Source organism: Cornus florida, unplaced genomic scaffold, assembly GCF_030987335.1.
Source record: "Cornus florida cultivar Cherokee Brave unplaced genomic scaffold, ASM3098733v1 CherokeeBrave_3.0.0_Hap2_Chr06, whole genome shotgun sequence".
NCBI lineage: Eukaryota > Viridiplantae > Streptophyta > Magnoliopsida > Cornales > Cornaceae > Cornus > Cornus florida.
The window spans coordinates 103,532,417-103,554,071 of NW_026775576.1; the positions used below are offsets into that span (position 1 = coordinate 103,532,417).

Consider the following 21,655-nt stretch of genomic DNA (forward strand, 5'->3'; position numbering starts at 1 on the left):
ATTGTGTTGGTTCTCTCTCACATAATATTATTTATACAATTTTGGAAAAATTCACTTGATTAATTATATGCTCGTCAGTGATAAAAAATTTAAAATAGTTTCTAACAGGGGCTCCTGCAAAAGTGGGCTTTTCCCATTCTTTGTGCTGCTTCCCCCCACAACCAAAAAAGAAAAAAAGAAAAAGAAAAGAACTCATATTTATGAATATAAGTTATTACAAATGGTCTAACATAATAGAGGAGTCATCTGTTTCTAAATTATGCAGGCTGCTGCTTTCATAACTGAAAATCCATTTTCCATGTTGTTTCTCTTACATTTGCATTAATTTATTCAAGTTTTTGCCTTAATCTTGTAGTCGTCATTGGACACTATCATGCTTCTTTGAAGATGTACCATATTTGATTATTTGACCTGTTCTTGGATCATATTTCCCTGCCTCGCCACCTTTTATGGCTGTTGAAGTATTAAGCATGGCTTGACTTTTGTATAGATGATTAAACCTTTGCCTTTCTTCTGTATTAAACAATGTCAAAACTCTAAAAACTTTTGTTATATTAACAGGGGAATATCATGGAAACAACCCAGAGATGTCAAAACTGCTCCACAAGGCTGTCCGCCAAAAGAGTGAAAGTGCTTTTTCAGTGTATCAGCAGCATTTAGCTAATCGACCTGTGAATGTAAGTTGAGTTCCTGAAGTCATCATTCTTTGTTTATTGTTTTGTGGCTTTTCTCGCATTTCCATGTTGTTATATCTTCTACATAAGATTCTTAAATAGTCGTTTGTTTCCTTTAACTGTAGGTGCTTCGTGACCTTCTCGAGTTTAAAAGTGACCGTGTTCCAATTCCTGTTGGAAAGGTTGAACCTGCTTCATCTATTGTTCAGCGGTTCTGCACTGGTGGGATGTCACTTGGAGCTATTTCCAGAGAAACTCATGAAGCAATTGCCATTGCAATGAATAGATTAGGTGGAAAATCTAATTCAGGAGAAGGTGGTGAGGTAGTCCGTTCACTAATTTAAAGTGTTAAGCACAATCAGATCCTCTTGTTTTTCTTTTTTACTGGGTAGACCACTTTAAATTCATTTTGTGTAATCTTTGTTTCATTTGAGCAACCATAAAACAGTTCTTGGATGTTATGACACATACGTCACTATTTTTATCCAGGATCCAATTCGCTGGAGCCCTCTTACTGATGTTGTTGATGGCTATTCTCCTACCTTGGCTCATCTCAAAGGTCTTCAAAATGGAGATACAGCTACAAGTGCAATCAAGCAGGTCAAAATGATTAATTTTTTGTGAACATGTTTGTCTGGCTTCTTAAGTCCATCTATCCATTACAGACTTTAGATTAGCACCTTTATATATATATATATATATATATATATATATATTTTGTTGTTGCCGAAAACGAAAGATAGAAGGATATTTTCAAACAGATGGGAAGTCATTGTTAAAAGTAAAGATCTTTATATTCTTCGTTGTTTGAAGATCATCTGCATAAGTTCTCTTCTAATTGCATTTGTGTTCAATAATGCTTAATGGAAACTAGTTGCATCTTCATCAGGTTGCTTCAGGGCGTTTTGGTGTCACTCCGACATTCCTGGTTAATGCTGATCAATTAGAAATCAAAATTGCGCAAGGTGCAAAGCCTGGTGAAGGTGGACAATTGCCTGGCAAAAAAGTTAGTGCATATATTGCAAGACTAAGAAACTCCAAACCTGGGGTTCCGCTTATTTCTCCACCTCCCCACCATGACATTTATTCTATTGAGGATCTTGCCCAATTGATTTTTGACCTTCATCAGGTGAAATTTTCATAATATTTGATCTTCTAATAAACCTTAATAGAATGTGTCCACATTTTTGTGTGTGTGTGTAATTACCACTGATTCTACTCAATAAATAGGTCAATCCTAAGGCTAAAGTGTCTGTAAAGCTTGTGGCAGAAGCTGGTATTGGCACAGTTGCTTCTGGAGTTGCAAAGGGTAATGCTGATGTTATACAGGTAACCGCCAATGACTTTTCTGCTATATTCTTGCATGCTCTAACCAGATCTGTTAGTGCTGTTAATTTAAGGTAATGTTTAGTGTTTGAAATTAGAATAGAAATCATTTGAGACTCCTAGTTGATAATATTTAGTATGCTTTTGAAGGACATCTGTTTTAGCATCATGGAGTGGGATTTAATTGTTGTAGTTCTTTATGAGTTAAGAAGGTAACAATTGTATGTTGTCTGTTAGTGCTAAGCTAATCCAATCCTCTGTATTTCAATCTTACAGCAAAAAAGTTGTTCTGATGATCAAAATAAATAATTTATTAGGGGAAACTAAAGTTCATGCACAACTCAACAGAGTCTTTTCCAACTAGGGAAACTAAAGTTCATGAAGTTTTGCTTTTTGTTAGAAGAATAGTGTGTTGAACTTTATGGTCTTCTCATTTGCAAGAGTGTCTCAGTGTGTGCTTTCTCTGAAGGTAGGAGTTTAGGGCTTGTTAAACCTTGTCTCGTTGTTTCCGCAATGAACTTTTCTGGAGCCTATTTTATATCTCTGGAGTTTCTCTCCAGTTCCTCATTTGAACCACCATTGAGCTAAGCTACTTGTTCTCTATCTTTTGGGTAAGTAGGTCATCCTCCTAGCTAAATCAGAGGAGGTCATTTTTTCGGGCTATTGAGGAGGTCATTTTTTCGGGCTATTGAGATAAGAAATCCAAATTGAGAACCGTAACAGGAAAATGGGATGGATGAGTTTGGGACTATTGTATTTTACAGTTTCTTGAAAATAAGGGTACTTTATTTTAAGTGTTGCAATGAGAATAATGAAGTTGAAAAGCTTAAATTATCCAACTACTGATTTTTTACTAGTTGATTTACTAATTGGGATCTTTAAGATGGTAATGTCAGTTTATTTCTTACTGCTGACTGGCTAGTGACAGCTGCCTCATCATTCTTGGTGACAACTCATCAGATTTCAGAGTGATCTCCTGAAACGTATATATATATGTGTGTGTGTGTGTGTGTATAACTTTTCAAAATAAGCTTCTTTCAATCGTGCGTATTAAAGAAAAAGAAAGTTCCTTTACTGTCAAAAAATTTGTGTATATGTTCGTAAGATCTGACTAAGTTTTACACCGGCCATTTACCTACCACAACCTTGTCTTTTCTCCAAGCCTTGGTGTGATGTGAAACTTCCAAGAACACTAGCGATACTAAATCTGCTCCTCACAGGTTCTATATAGTTTTTTAGTGTAGTGGATAACATCTTGAATACATGTAATAAACTGTAGCAACACTTGTAAGTAATTTGTTACCATTTCATAGCAGATTGTATTTTAATCTATTTGTCCAACCACAGTGCTACTTAGGTTCTCAATATTTCTATCTGAAAATTTTACGGCTAATAAAGGGAAAAACAAAATATACATATTTGATGGCTGGTAAGGAAAAATTGGTCTTAATTTTAGGAGACAAGCTTGGGAGGGAAGCTTTCTGATTCAAATTTAATGAGACTATCTTAGGCTTCAGTTTGGTCGGTAAATCTGATTTTATGAACATGTTAATGATTTCTCTGGGAAAGTTACAAATAAGTGGACTTAGGGGTCTCATACAACAAATCATGCCTCTGAAGTCCACTTTTCACTTGCATTTGGGTATTGTTCTTTTTGTTTTGTAATTTCTAATTATTAAAATTTATCCTATCCATTTCTGATAATGGTATTTAAGTCTTTTTAGTCTTCTGTTAAAGCAAACTGAAGTTAGGCCCTCTTTTGCACTGAAAGTAATGGTTATGGGTGTTTCCAAACTTCAAGTGGTTATATGCACTATATGTATCCAATGGGGTGTTCGTGCAGTTAATCCTAAGTTTATGATAACCATCTGTAAATCTTTTTTGTCTGCTTCTACAATCTTCCACTTACTACCATAATATATTTGTATCACTACAAGCATAATCTATCTCCTTGTCTTATAACTTCTACAATATCATTTCTCATATATAGTCTACTGCTATGCCCCTGCCATTCTTATAATTATCCTTGCCACCCGCATAAAATAGTTTGTATTCCTCCCCAAACTCTCTAGCCTTTTCACCTTTCCACCTATGTGTAGTTTACCCATTATCTTTCTTTGGAACCTAATGTATCAAATATGTGTATTCAATGCGATCTGTACCAATTATAATTTTCTTCTGTTTTGCTAGATCCCCTGTCTACGATATTTGCACATGCTCTAAAACTTTAGATAGGATAGGTGAGTGATGTGAAATTACAAAATAACTTAATAAAGCACTACCTCAGTTGTCGTTTTAATGTAGGACTCCTAAGGTTTCTTGGTACTTGACAAACTAGGACTACAGTCAGTAATTGACAGAGGCATCTAACCTGGTTTGCAGATATCAGGGCATGACGGGGGGACTGGAGCAAGTCCCATAAGCTCCATTAAGCATGCTGGTGGTCCTTGGGAACTTGGACTTACAGAAACACACCAGGTTTTTTTAAAGCTTTTGAAATGAATGGTGACATTTCTGTCTTCTGTTTCCCTCTGGAATCATTTCATGTTGTAATTGATTGTTAATAATCTTTTTTAGACACTAATCGAAAATGGACTCAGAGAAAGGGTTATTCTCAGAGTTGATGGTGGCTTCAAAAGTGGAGTTGATGTCCTTATGGCCGCAGCAATGGGTGCTGATGAGTATGGGTTTGGTTCTGTGGCAATGATTGCTACTGGATGTGTTATGGCTCGTATTTGCCACACAAATAATTGTCCAGTTGGAGTTGCCAGTCAGGTATTGATGATTATGATGTTATATTGTGTTCACATTACTTGTTTTCTGGCCATATAATTTGGTTTTCTTTCTCTAATTGAATTTACTTCAGAGAGAAGAACTGCGCGCTCGTTTCCCTGGTGTGCCTGGTGATCTTGTCAACTTCTTTTTATATGTTGCTGAGGAGGTAATACAGGCTTTTTGAATCCACAGAATTAATGGTTCAGTGCATATAGTTTCTAGTGTGACCTTTTCATTTTATTATATATTAACTAGCGATTAATCAAATTCTAGAGTTATGCTTGATTTGTCTCCTAGCTAGGATTAACAGAAACTTGTCTCGAATTGCTATTGGGCTAACTGCAACCACTCACCCCCACCCCCACACCCCTCTCCCCTGCCATCGGGATTGCCGACTTATTTAAATGCCTCTGCCCCAGCGCTTGGCACAACTTTCTCAATTTTGTACTCCTGTGAAAGTTGTCTGACTATTGTATTAGTGACCTCAATAGCTTTCTCCAGTTCCGAATCAACAGTGGGTCTACAATTTTTACTACAATACTCTTCCACCACCTCTTCTATTTTCCTTTCCCCAGACAAGGATTTCTCCTTCTTTATTTTATATTCCTTAAATTTAGTTCGTTTTGTGGCTTTGTGTTGCCTTAGCATTGAGAAGTGTATTAATGTAGTGTTTTAGTCACCCTCCCTAAGTCAAACAACCCTTGTTCTCTGATGCCATTAAATTTCCTCTCCAACATTTCATTAATCTTCCACTTTAGTTCCTTTTAATGTCTGTTAAACTGCATATTCTTTAAGGTCGTCATATTCTTTTTCTTCTTCTTTTCCTTGAGCTGTCTCTACATATGTCCAAAGCAAACACTGTATCCAGTCACTTCATGAGTACAGGCCTGTAATTTTTTATGTACTCTTGTATACTGTTGGCATCTCTAGCCCCTCTCCATCTTTGAGCTATCACCTCCTTGCAATTCTTGTCTCGGTCCAGATGCCTTAAACCAAAAATTTTTTTCCTTCCTAGACTTATATCCTCTCCTCAAGTTTGCGTCCAGTCAGATAGATACATGATATGAAGCAGAAGAAATATTTACTTAAACCATATCTCGTATTTGGTATTTGGAACCTATGGATTATGGTTGACTACTAAATTATATGTTTCCAGTGCTTAATCCTAAACATGATGATAACTATTATATGTAATAAATCTTTTTGCTCTTGACATTTTATTATTGATATTTCATTTAGTTGAATGCAGATGTAAATTACCTCTTAGTTGATATGCCCGAAAAGTCCCTTTTCTTTTTGAAAAATTTCAGTATTTTCTGTTGCATATTTTTATATTGTTTCAACTGTAAGATAATTCGAAATGCATTCTATCATACACGGGCCTCACTTTGATGTTGCTCTTGCCTTGTACTGCGTCTTGTGCTTAATCTCTAGGAGACCCTGGTATGGTAACACGCCTTGAGCCTTTAATTATTACAAGAATAATAAAGTACCCTAACTTGTTGAAGTCAGACAAATTAGTGGAGAATGAAAAACAATATCTGGTAAAGTTGGAGTGCTTAGTGGTGAGAAGTGAGCAGAATGTAAACAGGGATTGAATTTTACCCTCAAGATCTCTATCCTAACCTATTGTGGAGTTGGGGCTTTGTGGAAAAAGTGTCGCTGTTGTAGAATGGGCTGCTTTAAGTCAGTCTTAAGGCGAGAATTAGTGAAAGTAAGGAGCTGCCTTTTTCTCTCAATTATAGAGGTTCAACCATTTAAATAATTCCAAGCACCGTATAATCTGAATCTTGAATAAGGACCACAATGAAAATAATGAGCCTCAGTTCTGTTCTGGACTCAATCTTCCATCCCTGATTCTTTGAATCAATCAAATCCCAAGTTTGGCCACTAATTATTTGGTCGCCTATTTCTGTAGATTTCTTGATGTCTTCATTTATATTTTGACCAGGTAAGAGGAATATTGGCACAACTGGGCTATGAGAAGCTGGATGATATAATTGGACGAACAGATCTACTGAGACCTCGCGATATTTCGTTGATGAAAACTCAGCATCTTGATCTTAGTTATTTTCTTTCTGTATGTATTCAAATAATTATACTAGTGTTTGCTATTGCGGCCATTTGTTTTGGTTGTTCTTGTGTAACTAAAGTGTACATTTTTTTCTCTGAAGAATGTCGGATTACCGAAATGGAGTAGCACGACGATCAGGAATCAGGATGTTCATAGCAATGGTCCTGTTCTGGATGATATTTTACTCTCAGATCCAGAGGTAACAAATTATTTATTATTTGAATAGATAATTATTTTTGTATTTAAATTTTCTTATATTTATCTTCTCAGTTCGCAGCATAATAATCCTTATCTTCTTCCTGGTTTTGTTTGTCTCCGAAGTATAGGTTTTAAATCCAGATTAGAAGTTGCAAAGTATGCCATTCCACTAATTTCCTAAACTACCACACTGACTCATTGAGAGGGAAAGAGTTATCATACTATTAGTGGTCTTCTGTTAGAGAAAGCCAAGAGAAACTTGGAACGGAGATTCTTATTCTTTTTTGTTCTCCGTTTTTAATAGTACTGAACTCTTGTCCTGAAAGAGGACTCCTGTTTTATTATTGTCAAAAACGAAATCGTGATATCAATCACTTTTCTGCCAACCTACTGCATGCATAGCAATTCATAGCTGCAACCATAGTTTATGTTTCAACCAATGGATTGAAGAGGGCTGTGGGAGTTTTTACTTTTTAGATACTAAATTTTCTTAATGACAATAAAAGATCATTGAACTCTAAAATATTATTGGATACTCACTGAATGATTTAAGAAGAATCATAAGCCATTAGGATGCTCCTTAAATATATGGTACTAAAAGAACTTTAATATAAACCCAGTGAGAAGACTTACAAAGTGAACTCTGGAATTTTTTGGATACTAAATTTTCGTAAAAAGGAGGATCATTGAGGTTTTAGGTAATGTTGGACATCTAGATAAATATTTAATGTTCATTAGCCATTAGGTTGCTTTTTAGAAAATATGAACCCAATGAGAAGACTTAGAAGGTCACATGTTTTTAGAACTTAAGGGCTGGAAGTGTAGTGTGATGCAGTATACTGCTCTAGTCTAGAACAGAACAAGTGTTTTGTAGTGTAATGTTCTGAAATGGGAACAAAACATGTTTGGAACAAAAATTTGGAGTGAGAATTTTGGAATAGAAATTAATATATTTTTTTTGGATGATTAAATTAAATTAATTACAGAGCTTCATTAGTTTGCAAAACAAGAATTACAGAGCTTGATTAAAAGATTTAGAAAAAAAAAAAAAGAAAGTTAAAACAAAACCCATACACACAAGTTAGCAGTTGCAGAGAGAGAGGGGGCAAGCTTGAGAGTTGAGACCCATACACACAAGCAAACCCAAACACAGTGGAACAGCGAAAACCCATACACACAAGGTAGCTCTCTCTCTTATTGCATAACTGTTCTTCAAACTAAATATTGACTCTACCGTAACAGGTCTGGAACAGAGTGAGAGCAAAGCTCACATCAAATAAGAGACCCGCCCCTCCTCTTGCATCTCTGGTCAAACAATATTGTAAATCAGTATATATATGTTCAAAAAAATGTCTCAAAGAAAGGTGGACTTGACACTTGACCGAAAGATATGGGTTTTGAACAATCTGAAATGAAACCCATTCTTGTAGATTTTGTAGTTTGCAGTTGCAGAGAGGGAGAGAGAGGGCAGCTGATTCTTGTATATTTTGTAATTTGCATTTGCAGAGAGCGAGAGAGCAAGTTCACAGTTTTTTTTGATCTGAAATTAGGGCAAGTTCAGAGTTGAGAACGAGAATAGAGATGGAGGCGATTAGGAGGTTGAAATGATTTGCCGTGAAATCGCCACTGGGAGGCGATTAGGGAATTTTTTTTGATCTGAAATTAGGGCAAGTTCAGAGTTGAGAATGAGAATAGAGATGGAGGCGATTAGGGCAAGTTCAGAGTTGAGAACGAGAATGGGGATGGAGGCGATTGGGAGGCTGAAAAATTTATTATTATCTCGCGACAGTAAAAATAAATGGGCTTGGAACAACATAGAACACCAAATTATTGTTCCAGTTTTTGGGCCAAATATTGGATTTGTTCCTTGGTGTTCCACTACTGTTGAGAACACAAGAAGTTGGGCCCAAACAGCATGTGTTCTGAAAATGGGTACTGTAGCACTGTAGGGAACTCTACAGCACACTACAGCACACTACCCAAACAGGGCCTAAGTGTCAATCATTGTATAATTATGTGGTAATTTTTTTGTAAAATGATCCACTATCAGCATTCAGCAACTAGGAAATGTAGAGTATAATTACTTATGGGAAAGCCTAAGTATACGTACAAAGAGCACTTGTAATACTGTATAGTAAACTAAGTTCAGAAATGATAGTGTATGCCTAATATTCTTCTGAGAGTATACAGTTAATTATGCCTAACATCAAGTATCGCAAAACTTTTGCACTATGGTAGTTTGTTTTTTCCTACGCAGTGGAATGAGTTCTGAAAACTATCACATATACTGTAACAAAAGCATTTCCGTATATAACTGGGATTCCAAACAAGTATGCTTGGTATCACATTCTATCGCCACAACTTTTTCAAAATTTTCGTGACGTTTGTTAATTTAATAGTGCAAGTGATATTGATTGCTGTTATATACATTAATTTTCTAACTAAAATATGTACTGGTAGTGGTACTTCATTTAAGCATCTATAGGTTTGTGTTCATAATGTAACAGTGTTTATTTTCTGTGCAGATATCAGATGCAATTGAGAATGAAAAAGTGGTCAGTAAAAGCATAAAGATATACAATGTGGACCGTGCAGTTTGTGGGCGTATAGCAGGTGTGGTTGCAAAGAAATACGGCGACACTGGTTTTGCTGGGCAGCTGAATATAATGTAAGTTTGCCTTTTTGATATGCTAAAGATGTAGTTGTTTTGTCATTTGAATGCAGCCTCATTGATAATTGTAAAGGAAATTCTCTTAATGTATTCAGATTTAATGGGAGTGCTGGGCAGTCATTTGCTTGTTTTCTGACACCTGGAATGAACATTCGACTAGTAGGAGAAGCTAATGACTATGTGGGAAAGGTAATCCATATTGTGAATCTGTGAAATGTTCTTTAGATTAAGAGTCAAAGTTGTTATTATTTGTCAAATGTGAATTTGCAAACTTCTCAGTAGAGGAGAATTCTCTATTGTTTTTTGTTTTCTACATTATTATGTGACAGCTGATGCTGGCAATTAATTTTAAGGGTATGGCTGGAGGTGAATTGGTTGTTACTACTGTTGAGAACACTGGATTTTGCCCTGAGGATGCAGCTATTGTAGGGAATACCTGCTTATATGGGGCGACAGGTGGTCAAATCTTTGTCAGAGGTAAAGCTGGAGAGCGTTTTGCGGTGAGAAACTCACTTGCTCAAGCGGTAGTGGAAGGCACTGGAGATCATTGTTGTGAGTACATGACAGGAGGTTGTGTGGTTGTGCTTGGAAAGTGAGTATTGTGCAATTTCATGCCCAAGAAGTTAAACGTGTTGAAGGGAATGGGTTAAGAATTAATTGATTACTTTGTGTTACTTACTTTTGACAGAGTGGGTAGAAATGTAGCTGCCGGGATGACTGGAGGTTTAGCATACATTCTTGATGAAGATGATACTCTTATCCCCAAGGTCTCTGACAATGAGTTTTCTTGCCATTGATATTGTTGAACATTAATTCGTGACTCACAGATCCTTATTTTCACTAGCTAGTTTGATTACTTGCTTTGGTTGTTGGTATTCCTCACAATTTTCTTTTCAATTCATAGACTGTAGTCTACACTTACACCTGGTAAAATTGACAGGTAAATAAGGAGATTGTGAAGATCCAAAGAGTGGTTGCCCCTGTGGGGCAGACGCAGCTAAAAAGTTTAATTGAAGCCCATGTTGTAAGTATTCGAAATGAACTGAATGACCATACGCCCACACACGCATGCACACACGCGCACACACATGCACACGCGCGCACACACACACAGCTACACTTGTATCTTTTGGAACAAAGTTGAATTATTGATTATATTCCACTTTATTTTCAAGTGTATTCCAGTCTATAGTATCTATAATCAACAGGTTAATGCTAGTATGTATGCCTTTCTGCTATAAGTTTCTGATGTTGTTGTGCCTGGATTGTCTATAGACTCTAGATTATGTCAGTTCCTCTGGCTTGCCAACCTATGCATGATATCTTTCTAATTTTCAATTTTAATTTTTTACAGCCTCAGAATTAATCTTAAACGTTATTTTTTCACAATGGGAACATGTATTTTACTGGTACTCATTTCTCAGGCTTTGCACTTAATGCATCATGTATTTTTCTTTTCATGAAGGAAAAAACTGGAAGCGGCAAAGGCTCTGCTATTTTGAAGGAATGGGACAAATATCTGCCTCTCTTTTGGCAGCTGGTTCCGCCTAGTGAGGAAGACACCCCCGAGGCTTGTGCTGAGTTTGAGAAAACATCTACGGGCCAGGTGACTTTACGGTCTGCTTAGGATGAGGGTAATACCACAATACCTTTGAGGTCGGTGATATAACCATGAAGTTACCATCCCAGCTAATTACGTGTCAAGCTAGGGAATGGATTTCCTATAAGAAATTGTTGCTAAGTTGGGGAGATGAGATAGCGGGATGTTGAAAATCTTGATAATCAAAGCTTGTCATTGCCTGGAGTATGTGACACTGATCTCCTTGTTGAAAAGCTATCGCCTTACCTCAGTGCTACAGCAGTTGTATAGTGATGATGTAGAGAAATTGTAAATTGTAGGAAGTAGAAACTTTTAAGACCTTGACACAGGTTTCGTGTTTTGTGATACTAATCCAAATTTCTCAATCTTGCATTGGATTATTCCCCCCCCCCGGCCGGCAGGGCGGGTGATAAAAGTCTTGTACGATGTCCAAAGTGCTGCTGCTGTAAGTTGTGTATTATAATTGTTACTTATGAAAGAACAGTTCCATTTTTGTCCATTGGTTTGATGTGTGTGAGTCATGCCCACTGATGCAATGAAACACAAAGAAAGTGATAGCTGATCTGAATCTATTTTGTGGAGTGAGTCTCCAAGCTTACTTTTCATCTTCTTCAAAGTCAATAATTTAATCCCAAAAACAGTCAACAGTTTCATTTGGGTAGACGACAAAGCATCCCTGTAATCTTTTTGGAAAGTTGTATTATTTCTTCGATCCATTCCAGATTGTATAAACAACAAAATCTTTGAGGAGAAGGCAGGCATTGGTTATTTTGGCATTCACGTTGACAGCTTTCCATCCAACTTTATCTTGCCATGCAAGTCTGTTTTGGTTGTAGAGTTTGATATAATGAAAATAAAGATGCTCATGGCATCTGCACCATTTCCACTCTTATCATTTTTTAGTATCTGTTGACTCTAAAATTGGCTCCTAAGATCCGATTCGGAATTGATATGTTGCGGCCGTGCCAGAACTAATTGTATGGTTCGAGTATGAGTTGTCAACGTTAGTCTCTTTGGGAAGGTTGACTTTCAGATGATGAGGATGAAGAGAACAATAAAACTCCTCTTTTGAGTTCAGTAATGCCTTAGTTAAAAGGACTTTTCAGTGAATAATTCATAGTAACAATTGAGAGATAGAAAGGGGGAGAAGTAGATATAGAAATAAATATAGAAAGAAAGATTGAGAGAGGGAAAGAAAGAGATATTGAGAGAGATGGATAGAGATAGAGAAAAATAGCAAGGATGCTATTCTAGGAAAGAGCTTGAGAAAATAAACAAATAAATTAAAGGATTCTGAGGGTGCTGGACCTCTATATCAGCATGCCTCTTTGATTATTTATAGAAATTACGTAAAACAAACTCCTACACACAAGTATTTTACTTGCATTACAACTCTATCACAACTAACTATAAATTCAAAATAAACTAATCCTATAGATAACACAACTAACTATAAGTTTAAAATAAACTAATCCTAAAGATAAACATAAATATTTAACTTATATCAACTAAAAGATAAATACTAAAATTATAATCCCTATCCATTAAATAATTCAAATGCTTCAATCTCCTTTGTCTCTATATGTAACTTCTGTAACCTTTTCTACGTGTCAATTTATACCCAAATTGGTTGCCATGTCATTAATACAAAATTTACGAAAAAAGGTGTCAACAATGCCCCCCAATTTAAAATGTCTTATCGGTTGTCGGCCGCCCAAACCGATAAGATATTTGAAAGTTAAAATACATTGGAATGAAATTTTGAACAAAGGTTGCGCTAGTCACTTGGAATCAGATTGCAAATCAACGAGTTACAAAGCTTTATTTCTTCCGAATCACCTCTAAGATGATCTTTATTTCATATTAGCCAAATCTGCCGATTTAGGCTTCTTTCTAGATTCTGCAAAAGTTTGCTGATATTGCCAGCCCAAAAACCAATGAAGGATTTGCCCTTCATGCATTTTCCAACTCTGCTAGCAAATCATGATTATGATCGGCAAAAATTAAATTATTGTGAAGCGTCATTCTAGCCGACCTGCCTATTAGTTGTACTAGATGAATGAAATTGTGCCAACAAGGAGTTTTCTTAGCTGATTTCCTTTTAGCCGATTTTACATTCAACTCAATCGGCAGGACTGCAACATGCCCAAAAGTCCATTGATCGGCAAACATAACCTCACTATAATCGGCAGACTGAAGTGGAGTGTATGGATCAACTAACTTTTGTTGGGGGTTTGCAATCACATGCCCCCTGGCAACCATTAGTTTTTTAGCCGATTTTCTTTCAGTCGATTTAGCCGATTTTCTCAACCGATTTGTAAATACCCTTCTGAAATTAACATCGCTAGTCTTTTTATTCTTTTCTTGAAGTTGGGTTGAGGATAGCGAATTAAAACAATTCTTTCAGCCAATGATTGTTGTTGCCGATTATTAGATGTCACAATCGGCAAAGAATTCTGGTACATAGGCCGCTTTACTTTCAGCTGATTTGTACTCTTCCATTCATCAATAACAGGCTAATAGTTTTTCCAACTTTGTTGTTGATAAATCATCCATTGTGACTGATTTACAATTGGTAACTTATAATATTCTGGCAAACTTTGCTGCTGATTTTTTGATAAAATTTCCTGACGAGATCGACAGGACTAGCCAATTTTGGTACTGGTTATCGACAGCCCCTCATGTAATAGAGGTTGTGATATAGGGGTGACATGCTGATTTACCACCTGGTAAGGATAAGGTTTCCTGTACACAGGCTGACCACGTTTACGCCCTTGAGCTTCTTCGGCCCGGATAAGCTGAGCTATCAATTCTTTAATCTCCTGATCAATCTCCCACATTTCTTGCTGTTCTTTATGAGGGGGAATCGACATAACTGGTGGGCATTGCAGAATAACCTTTGCCGATTTTACATTCGGCTCAATCGACATCAATGGTATTTTTGTTATTATCGACAATCTGCCGATGGGTAAACTAGCAGTTACACTCGGCTGGCTAGCCCTGCCACTGTAGTCTATTGCACCTGAGGGATGTGTGTCAATGGCAAAGAAATATATTGAAGAATTGATTTATGAGATGCCGAGCTTTCGGCTTGATTATGGCAACTCTAGGTAGCTGATATCTGAGCCATCATTACTTTAATCTCCTCCCTCATTTGAGCAAATATCTGATTAAACTCTCCCATTTGTTGATTTAAATTGGCTGCTGGTGTGATACCCCTCGATTCTAGAGCCACGGGTGATCAAGTTCGAGCACAGATCCGAGGGATACCAAACAATTAATATATAAATAAGCATGAGTACAAAATAATTTAAGAATAAATAATTATTTTTAAGACTGGAATCGTCCGATACCTAAAAAAATAATAGTGGGTCAGGCCCATGAACAAGTTCTATTCTAACTACAATCCAACAGAGACCCGATACGCAGATACATCCTAGATTCGTCAACAAGAACTAAATAGTCCATATATGTATAACTACACACTATAGGACTCTCACTGGACTACAAGGCAGTTTCAACCTGACTAGTAGGCAACATGCAAAACGCATCTGAATGGGCATGAGTACCTAGACCTAGCAGGGTACACATCAAACCATCATAGCCAGCTTTGCATCCCAATGCAAATGCGCTCCTTAACCATCGATACTGAGACTCAGGCTCATATCGTGGTAACATAATTATATATATATATATATATATATATATATATATATATATATATATATATATATAATCAATCCTAGTACAGAACATAAAAAAAATATCCGGTATGTTATTCAACTGTTTTAGTTGACCTGACATGAAAATATATAGGATTTACATTTTTGGTAAATCCATTCCATTATGCATGAATACGTAGGAATTAACGTTTTAATCTAATCCATCTCTAATATGCCACCGTCCCATACTGGTGCATATAATCCACAAAATTCATAAATGATGCAACATCCAAAGTAATACATCAAATAAATTCACAAATCCAATAATTGATGCAATAAATGATAAATTTAAACATCAATTAAAATTCACAAAACAGTCCAATAATTGATAAAACAGAAATAAGTAGTTTATCAATGATACTCCAAAATAAGTATAAATAAAGTCTAATATGTATATGACCATATTATGCACCCAATACATATTTAAAATCATGTTCCAGTCATTTAAATTGCTAGAAGAAAACTAGGCAATTAAATTCTTTACATTCGTTAAAAGCATGTAACTTGTTTAAACTACCATACTGTTCGATCCACTAGCCTAGGGATATTAATTATGCCATATGGGGTTTTAATATAACATGAAACAATGTTTAAAATCCTTAATAATAACCCAGAACAGTCCGGGAACCCTAAAAATATCAAAATCGTACTTAAAAAAAATTCCAGTAAGTTACTATGCAAGAGAGCTTGCTCTCAAAAGTGGAGAGCAAGCTCCCACACAAGGGAGCCGGCTCCCTCAATCCATGGAGCTGGCTCTCTCTTTCACAGAGAGCCGCGGGCTGAAAAATAAAAGGAACCAACTCTTTCCCCTCAGGAGTCGGCTCTGTCCCTGCTTCCTGTCATCGTCTTCGTCTTCGATGACGTTAAAAACCTTCTGAAATCATTAGTTCAAGTTCCTAGAGGTCCGACTAAGTCCCAAATCATCCAGAAAAATCCTATGTTTTAGTACACATCCTTACAAGATTTAAACAGACTATAAAACAATTTATTCAACAATTAAATTTCAATTAATCAACACATAATATACAGTTTAAAGTCTAAATTAACATGCATGCAATGACCGTTTTTAAAGTCCGATTTAATTCTAGAGATTATCTAAGCATGCATAGAACACAGGTCAAAGGAAAAGAGCAAGAAAAAGAATTTGCCTCTGATTTTAGTTTTGAAACCTCATCATCGTCTTCCTAAATTTTTCGGCAAATCCAAGACTATTCTCAACTCCTTTATTGCTCCTGGTTTAACCCCCAAGCAAGCTTCCAATACCCCTCCTCGCTTTAGCATTGTTCTTAGCCAAACCCTGACTCGTTCTCTCTGTTTTCTCTCAAACCTCACTGTTCGTGAATAGGGTTTGTGTTTTATACCCTAAGCAGACACAATACGATATATATATATATATAGGCAAAAATAGTTTTAACCTAATTATATTCATATGAGGAGTCGGTAAAGAAAACACAGAAATAAAATATAAAATACATATATGTATATAAGTTGACAATTTTAATGAATATATATAAACCCTAAAACTTTATATTACATATATAAAAATAATGAAACTAATTTAATTATTAACAATTACTAATAATTAAACTAACTCAAGATACATATATACCAATATATACATGTATATCCATCCATGGGTAAAAACAATACCCATTTACACTATCCAAAAAGTCCGTTGATCCTATCCAAGCCCAACTCCGTTTAAAAATTAAAACAATACATTTAATTTAACATTCAATTTCCACCTAAGCATATAATTCAATTAAAACACACAATTCAATTAAACAATTAAAAATAAAAACAATACATTTAATTTAACATTTAATTTCCACATAAGCATATAATTTAATTAAAACAAACAATTCAATTAAACAATTAACCAAATAATCAAAAATTGAATTTAAAAACGCATGTAAACAATTAATTAAATACAAAGACTATCATTCTAATATTTTTGTAAAATTAGGGGTATTATATTCTTCCCCCCTAACAAAAGGAATTCCGTCCTAGGAATTCGCTCTTACTTTCTTCCAGTATTTCAGGAAATTACGAGCGAATGACATCCTCCCGTTCTTAAGTAGACTCAGCCTCATTGTGGTGACTCCACTGAATACGCACTAAAGAGATAACCTTATTACGAAAAATCTAATCCCGACGGTCGATAATACGACACGGTGGCTCCATATATGTTGCATCCGGCTACAACTCAATCTCTCCAACATCGGTATGCTGATATCGATCCTTATCTCGCAGTAATTTCTGCAACATGAAAACATGAAACACATTGTGTACAAGCTCCAAATGATCTGGAAGTGTTAACCAATATGCCACAGCTCCAACTCAATCCGTAATCATTAATGGACCGACAAACCGTGGTGACAACTTCCATTTCTTTCCAAAGCGCATTACTCCTTTCATAGGAGACACTTTGAGTAGAACCTGATCTCCAACCTAAAACTCCAATGCACGAGTACGACGATCGGCATAACTCTTCTGCCTGCTCTGGGTAGTACGCATGCGATCCCTAATAAGAGCAATCTTCTCAGAAGTATCTTTGATGAACTCAGGACCCAAAAATCTGCTCTCACCAACCTCCATCCAACAAATAGGAGATCGACAAGGTCGGCCGTACAATGCCTCAAACGGTGTCATACCGATAGTCTTCTGGAAACTATTATTATATGTGAACCCCACAAGTGGCAAATAAATCTCCATCAGTCTGAGGATGATAAGCAATGTTAAGAGGCAACTCTGTACCCAAAACCTGCTGAAAACCCTTCTAAAATCCTAGAAAGTTCGAATCCCTGTCCGATATAATAGATAACGGAATGCCATGTAATTTCACCACCTCTGTAATGTAAAGTCTCGCCAACTGCTCTTATGTGAAGTCAGTGCGAATAGACAATAAATGAGCTAATTTAGTCAATCTATCAACGATGACCCAAATAGAATTGTGATCCTTTAAAGAATTAGGCAACCCCTCCACGAAATCCAAATAAATGCTCTCCCATTTCCACTCCGGTATAGGTAGTGGCTGTAGAGCTCCTAACGGCCTCTGATGATCAATCTTGACCATCTGACAAGTACTACACCGAGAGATAAAAATAACAACGTCCTTTTTTATACCTGCCCACCAAAACTGCCACTTCATATCCTGATACATCTTGTCTCCTCTTGGATGAACAGAGAACTCAGAATGATGAGTCTCAGTCATCATATCCTTCCTCAAATCATCAACATAAGGTACTACTAAACACCCTTTGTACCTTAAACCTCCATTAGTCCGAACATAGTAAAATGGAACCTCCCCAAAAGCTATCTCCGTAACTTTGTCAATGCACTGCTGATCCGTGAGTTGTGCTTTTAGAACTTCGTAAATGATAGAAGGCGTAACTACCATGCAAGCCATAAAAACATCAGACAACTCATCACCTGTCTTCAAAGCATTCCACTCAGCTGTGAACAAAACAAAAAGACTAGCATTGGGTCGGCAACTGGGTGCATCTGCTACCACATTCGCTTTCCCTGGATGGTACTGTATAGAGAAATGATAGTCTTTCACAAACTTCAACCATCGGTGCTATTACGAGATCCATACGAAATTGATCGTTCCTCCTGTATCAAAACACCCCCAAGACCTTGCAAAGAAGTATCTGTGTAAACAAAAGACTCTATCCCGCTCTATTGAGTAGTCAGAACCGGTGTAGAAGTCAACTTGCTCTTTAACTTATCAAAGGCTTTCTGACAATGTTCATCCCACACAAATTGTACACCCTTCTTAGTTAAGTGAGTGAGTGGTCCCGTTATCTTTGAGAACCCCTGAATGAACCTATGATAGTATCCTGCCAATCCGAGGAAACTCCGAATCTCGGTAGATGATGTAGGCTATCCCCACTCTACCACTGCTGAAATCTTGGCTGGATCTACCGTTATTTCCCTTTCTGACACTACATGACCCAAAAACTTTACTTCCCATTGCAAAAATTCACATTTCTCAAACTTGGCATAATTGGTATTCACAAAGCATCTATAACACTATACGAAGATGTCTAGCTTGATCATCCTCTGACTTTGAATAAATCAAAATATCATTAATGGAGATGATGACAAATTGATCTAGGTAAGCCCTGAAGACTCTGTTAATTAAATCCATGAAAACTGCTGGTTCGTTAGTCAATCCAAAAGGCATGACACGAAACTCATAAGAACCATATCTAGGGAGAAATGCTGTCCTATGAACATCTTGCTCCCTAATCCGAAGTTGATGATATCCAGAATGTAGATCAATCTTAGAGAAGTACGTAACTCCCTTCAACTAATCAAAAAGATCATCAATTCTGGGCAAATGATACTTATTACGTATAGTAACCTTGTTCAACCCCCTGTAATCTATACACAGGCGAAGTGAACCATCATTCTTCTTCATAAATAGAACTGGTGCTCCCTAGGGTGAAGTACTCCTACGAATAAAACCCTGGCTGAGTAATTGCTGAATCTGATCCCTCAGTTCTCGCATCTCCACTGGTGCCATCCTGTACGGTGCTCTAGCAATAGGCGTAGTGCCTGGAGCTAAGTCAATCACATAGTCTATCTCTCGACTAGGTGGCAATCTTGAAATCTCCTGAAAAACATCCAGAAATTCCTGTACAATTGGTATGATATCCAATGACACAGAAATCTCCTTCTCCGTTTCCTCTTCCACATAAAACAAATAAGTGCTAGTGACCCCGTTAGAACGTGGCATAGCAACGACATACATATCCAAATCTATCCCAAGTATCACATGCGCATGTCCAGGACCACTAAATTGGCTAGAAATCTGAGTCTGCCAATATCTAGTGTCATAGGCCCATCACTCTCATGAAAAATGGTAGTATCGCCTATCAGTGTAGAACCACCATGTGGTCGATCACATAATTGTGTCACCAGCTAAACTATAAAAACCAAAATTGCTTAATACACCGTAGAGCAAAACACAGAAAGTATATAAAATACTCCGAAATCTACTCACATTTAGAATATCGCTCTTTCTTAGGAATTCTTCCTTTAAAATCAAACTTACAGTATTGATTTTCACAAGTTCCTTTATAAACTCGTTGGTAATTGTTTCGCACCCACACACCGTAGTTATTGGCAACAATTTGTCTACCGGTCAAAAACCAATCACTCCACTGTGATATTCTTTTATTATCGCATCATCCACATTCCAATATAGTTTAATAAAACCATCAATGTAAATATCACTTGAAATGTTATAATGAAAAATAATAAAACTACCAGTTCACTTTATTAAGAACTTCTTTAAACCATAAGTTTCCAAAAGAATAACCGTCATATATTCTTTAAAATAATAATAGTGTACGTGATTTAACCAGTACTACACTTCTAATAATATCTTCATTACAACTAGTAATGAAAATTACTCTTAAAAGAGTCATCCTCCTTGTGATTCGGTACCTTCCTACTTGGATAGCCCGGTATCTCCTCGTTTAGGATACTGCCTGAAAGTGTGACCAAACTTTCTACAAGTATGGCAAGTACCCCTAAAAGTACCAAACGGTCTCCTCTGCTGGTTAGCCTATGGCTGCTCCCGTCCTGACTGTGGTCCCCCGTTATGCTGTCTCTGAGCTAACCCAGGACATTGTTTAGCTGTATGCCCATAATCTCCACAGGCAAAACAATGACCTTTAAACACATTCTGCACCACTGGTACTGCTTCAAGTGTCTACTAAACGTGTGGCTGATTCTGAAATGCAGTTGCTACGCCTGCTGCTATAGCTTGAGCAATGATGCAAACTAATTGAGGAGAATACTCTAGATTCTTGCCTTGATTGTAGTCCCAATCTTAAGACTCCTGAGTCTGCTGTACGTCCTCCTGCTCGATGTGCAACTGACCATCTTCCTCTTGCTTCTCCTCCTGAAACTTAGGCAGTTGCTGCTCTTTCCCCGTTTGCTGACAGTGTAACATTCTGTTAACACAGAAGACAGACATCAGTATGATTTAGACGGACCGTATAGGAATACAACGAATCCTAAACTTAAGCTCTAAATAAGATAATACGCTACACGGAAGTCTTAATACGAAATAACCCTAGAGACACTTGAACCTGGAGTGCTATGATACCAACTATGATACCCCTCGATTCTAGAGCCACGGGTGATCAAGTCCGAGCATAGATCTGAGGGATACCAAACAATTAATATATAAACAAGCATGAGTACAAAATAATTTAAGAATAAATAATTATTATGCTGAAAAGGAACTAAATAAAAATCCTTAAAAATAATAATTAAAATAATCCGACAATTCAAAACCTCTAATAATAACTCGGGAATCCATCGAGTGGACCCCTAATAAAAATCCCAACCGAAGAATAACTGAACTAAAGAAGAAATCCAAAACTAAACATAAATAGCAGGCCTACGTAGTCGGAAGAATGAGTGACCAACTTTGCTCAGCACGAACAAGCTCTAAGACTGGAACCGTGCGATACCTGAAAAAATAATAGTGGGTCAGGCCCACGAACAAGTTCTATTTTAACTATAATCCAACAGAGACCCGATACGCAGATACATCCCAGATACCTCAACAATAACTAAATAGTCCATATATGT

At 36.7% G+C, this 21,655-nt stretch overlaps 1 protein-coding gene across 2 annotated transcripts in view; it reads left to right on the plus strand.

Moving 5' to 3' along the window:
- Positions 1–11,815, plus strand: part of LOC132313532 (ferredoxin-dependent glutamate synthase 1, chloroplastic/mitochondrial-like) — a 58,428-nt gene extending 46,613 nt beyond the window's left edge. The window contains exons 18-33 of one of the 2 annotated variants that reach the window (XM_059812332.1): positions 562–677; positions 800–997; positions 1,164–1,274; positions 1,564–1,803; positions 1,905–2,003; positions 4,383–4,478; positions 4,578–4,775; positions 4,867–4,941; positions 6,727–6,855; positions 6,950–7,048; positions 9,573–9,715; positions 9,814–9,907; positions 10,048–10,310; positions 10,407–10,485; positions 10,659–10,742; positions 11,184–11,815. In XM_059812332.1, coding sequence (XP_059668315.1) covers positions 562–677; positions 800–997; positions 1,164–1,274; positions 1,564–1,803; positions 1,905–2,003; positions 4,383–4,478; positions 4,578–4,775; positions 4,867–4,941; positions 6,727–6,855; positions 6,950–7,048; positions 9,573–9,715; positions 9,814–9,907; positions 10,048–10,310; positions 10,407–10,485; positions 10,659–10,742; positions 11,184–11,345 — 2,186 coding nt within the window. In that variant the 3' untranslated portion in view covers positions 11,346–11,815. The remainder of the gene's footprint in view (positions 1–561; positions 678–799; positions 998–1,163; positions 1,275–1,563; positions 1,804–1,904; positions 2,004–4,382; positions 4,479–4,577; positions 4,776–4,866; positions 4,942–6,726; positions 6,856–6,949; positions 7,049–9,572; positions 9,716–9,813; positions 9,908–10,047; positions 10,311–10,406; positions 10,486–10,658; positions 10,743–11,183) is intronic. The other variant, XM_059812333.1, reaches the window with a different exon arrangement.
- Positions 11,816–21,655: the final 9,840 nt, after the last annotated feature.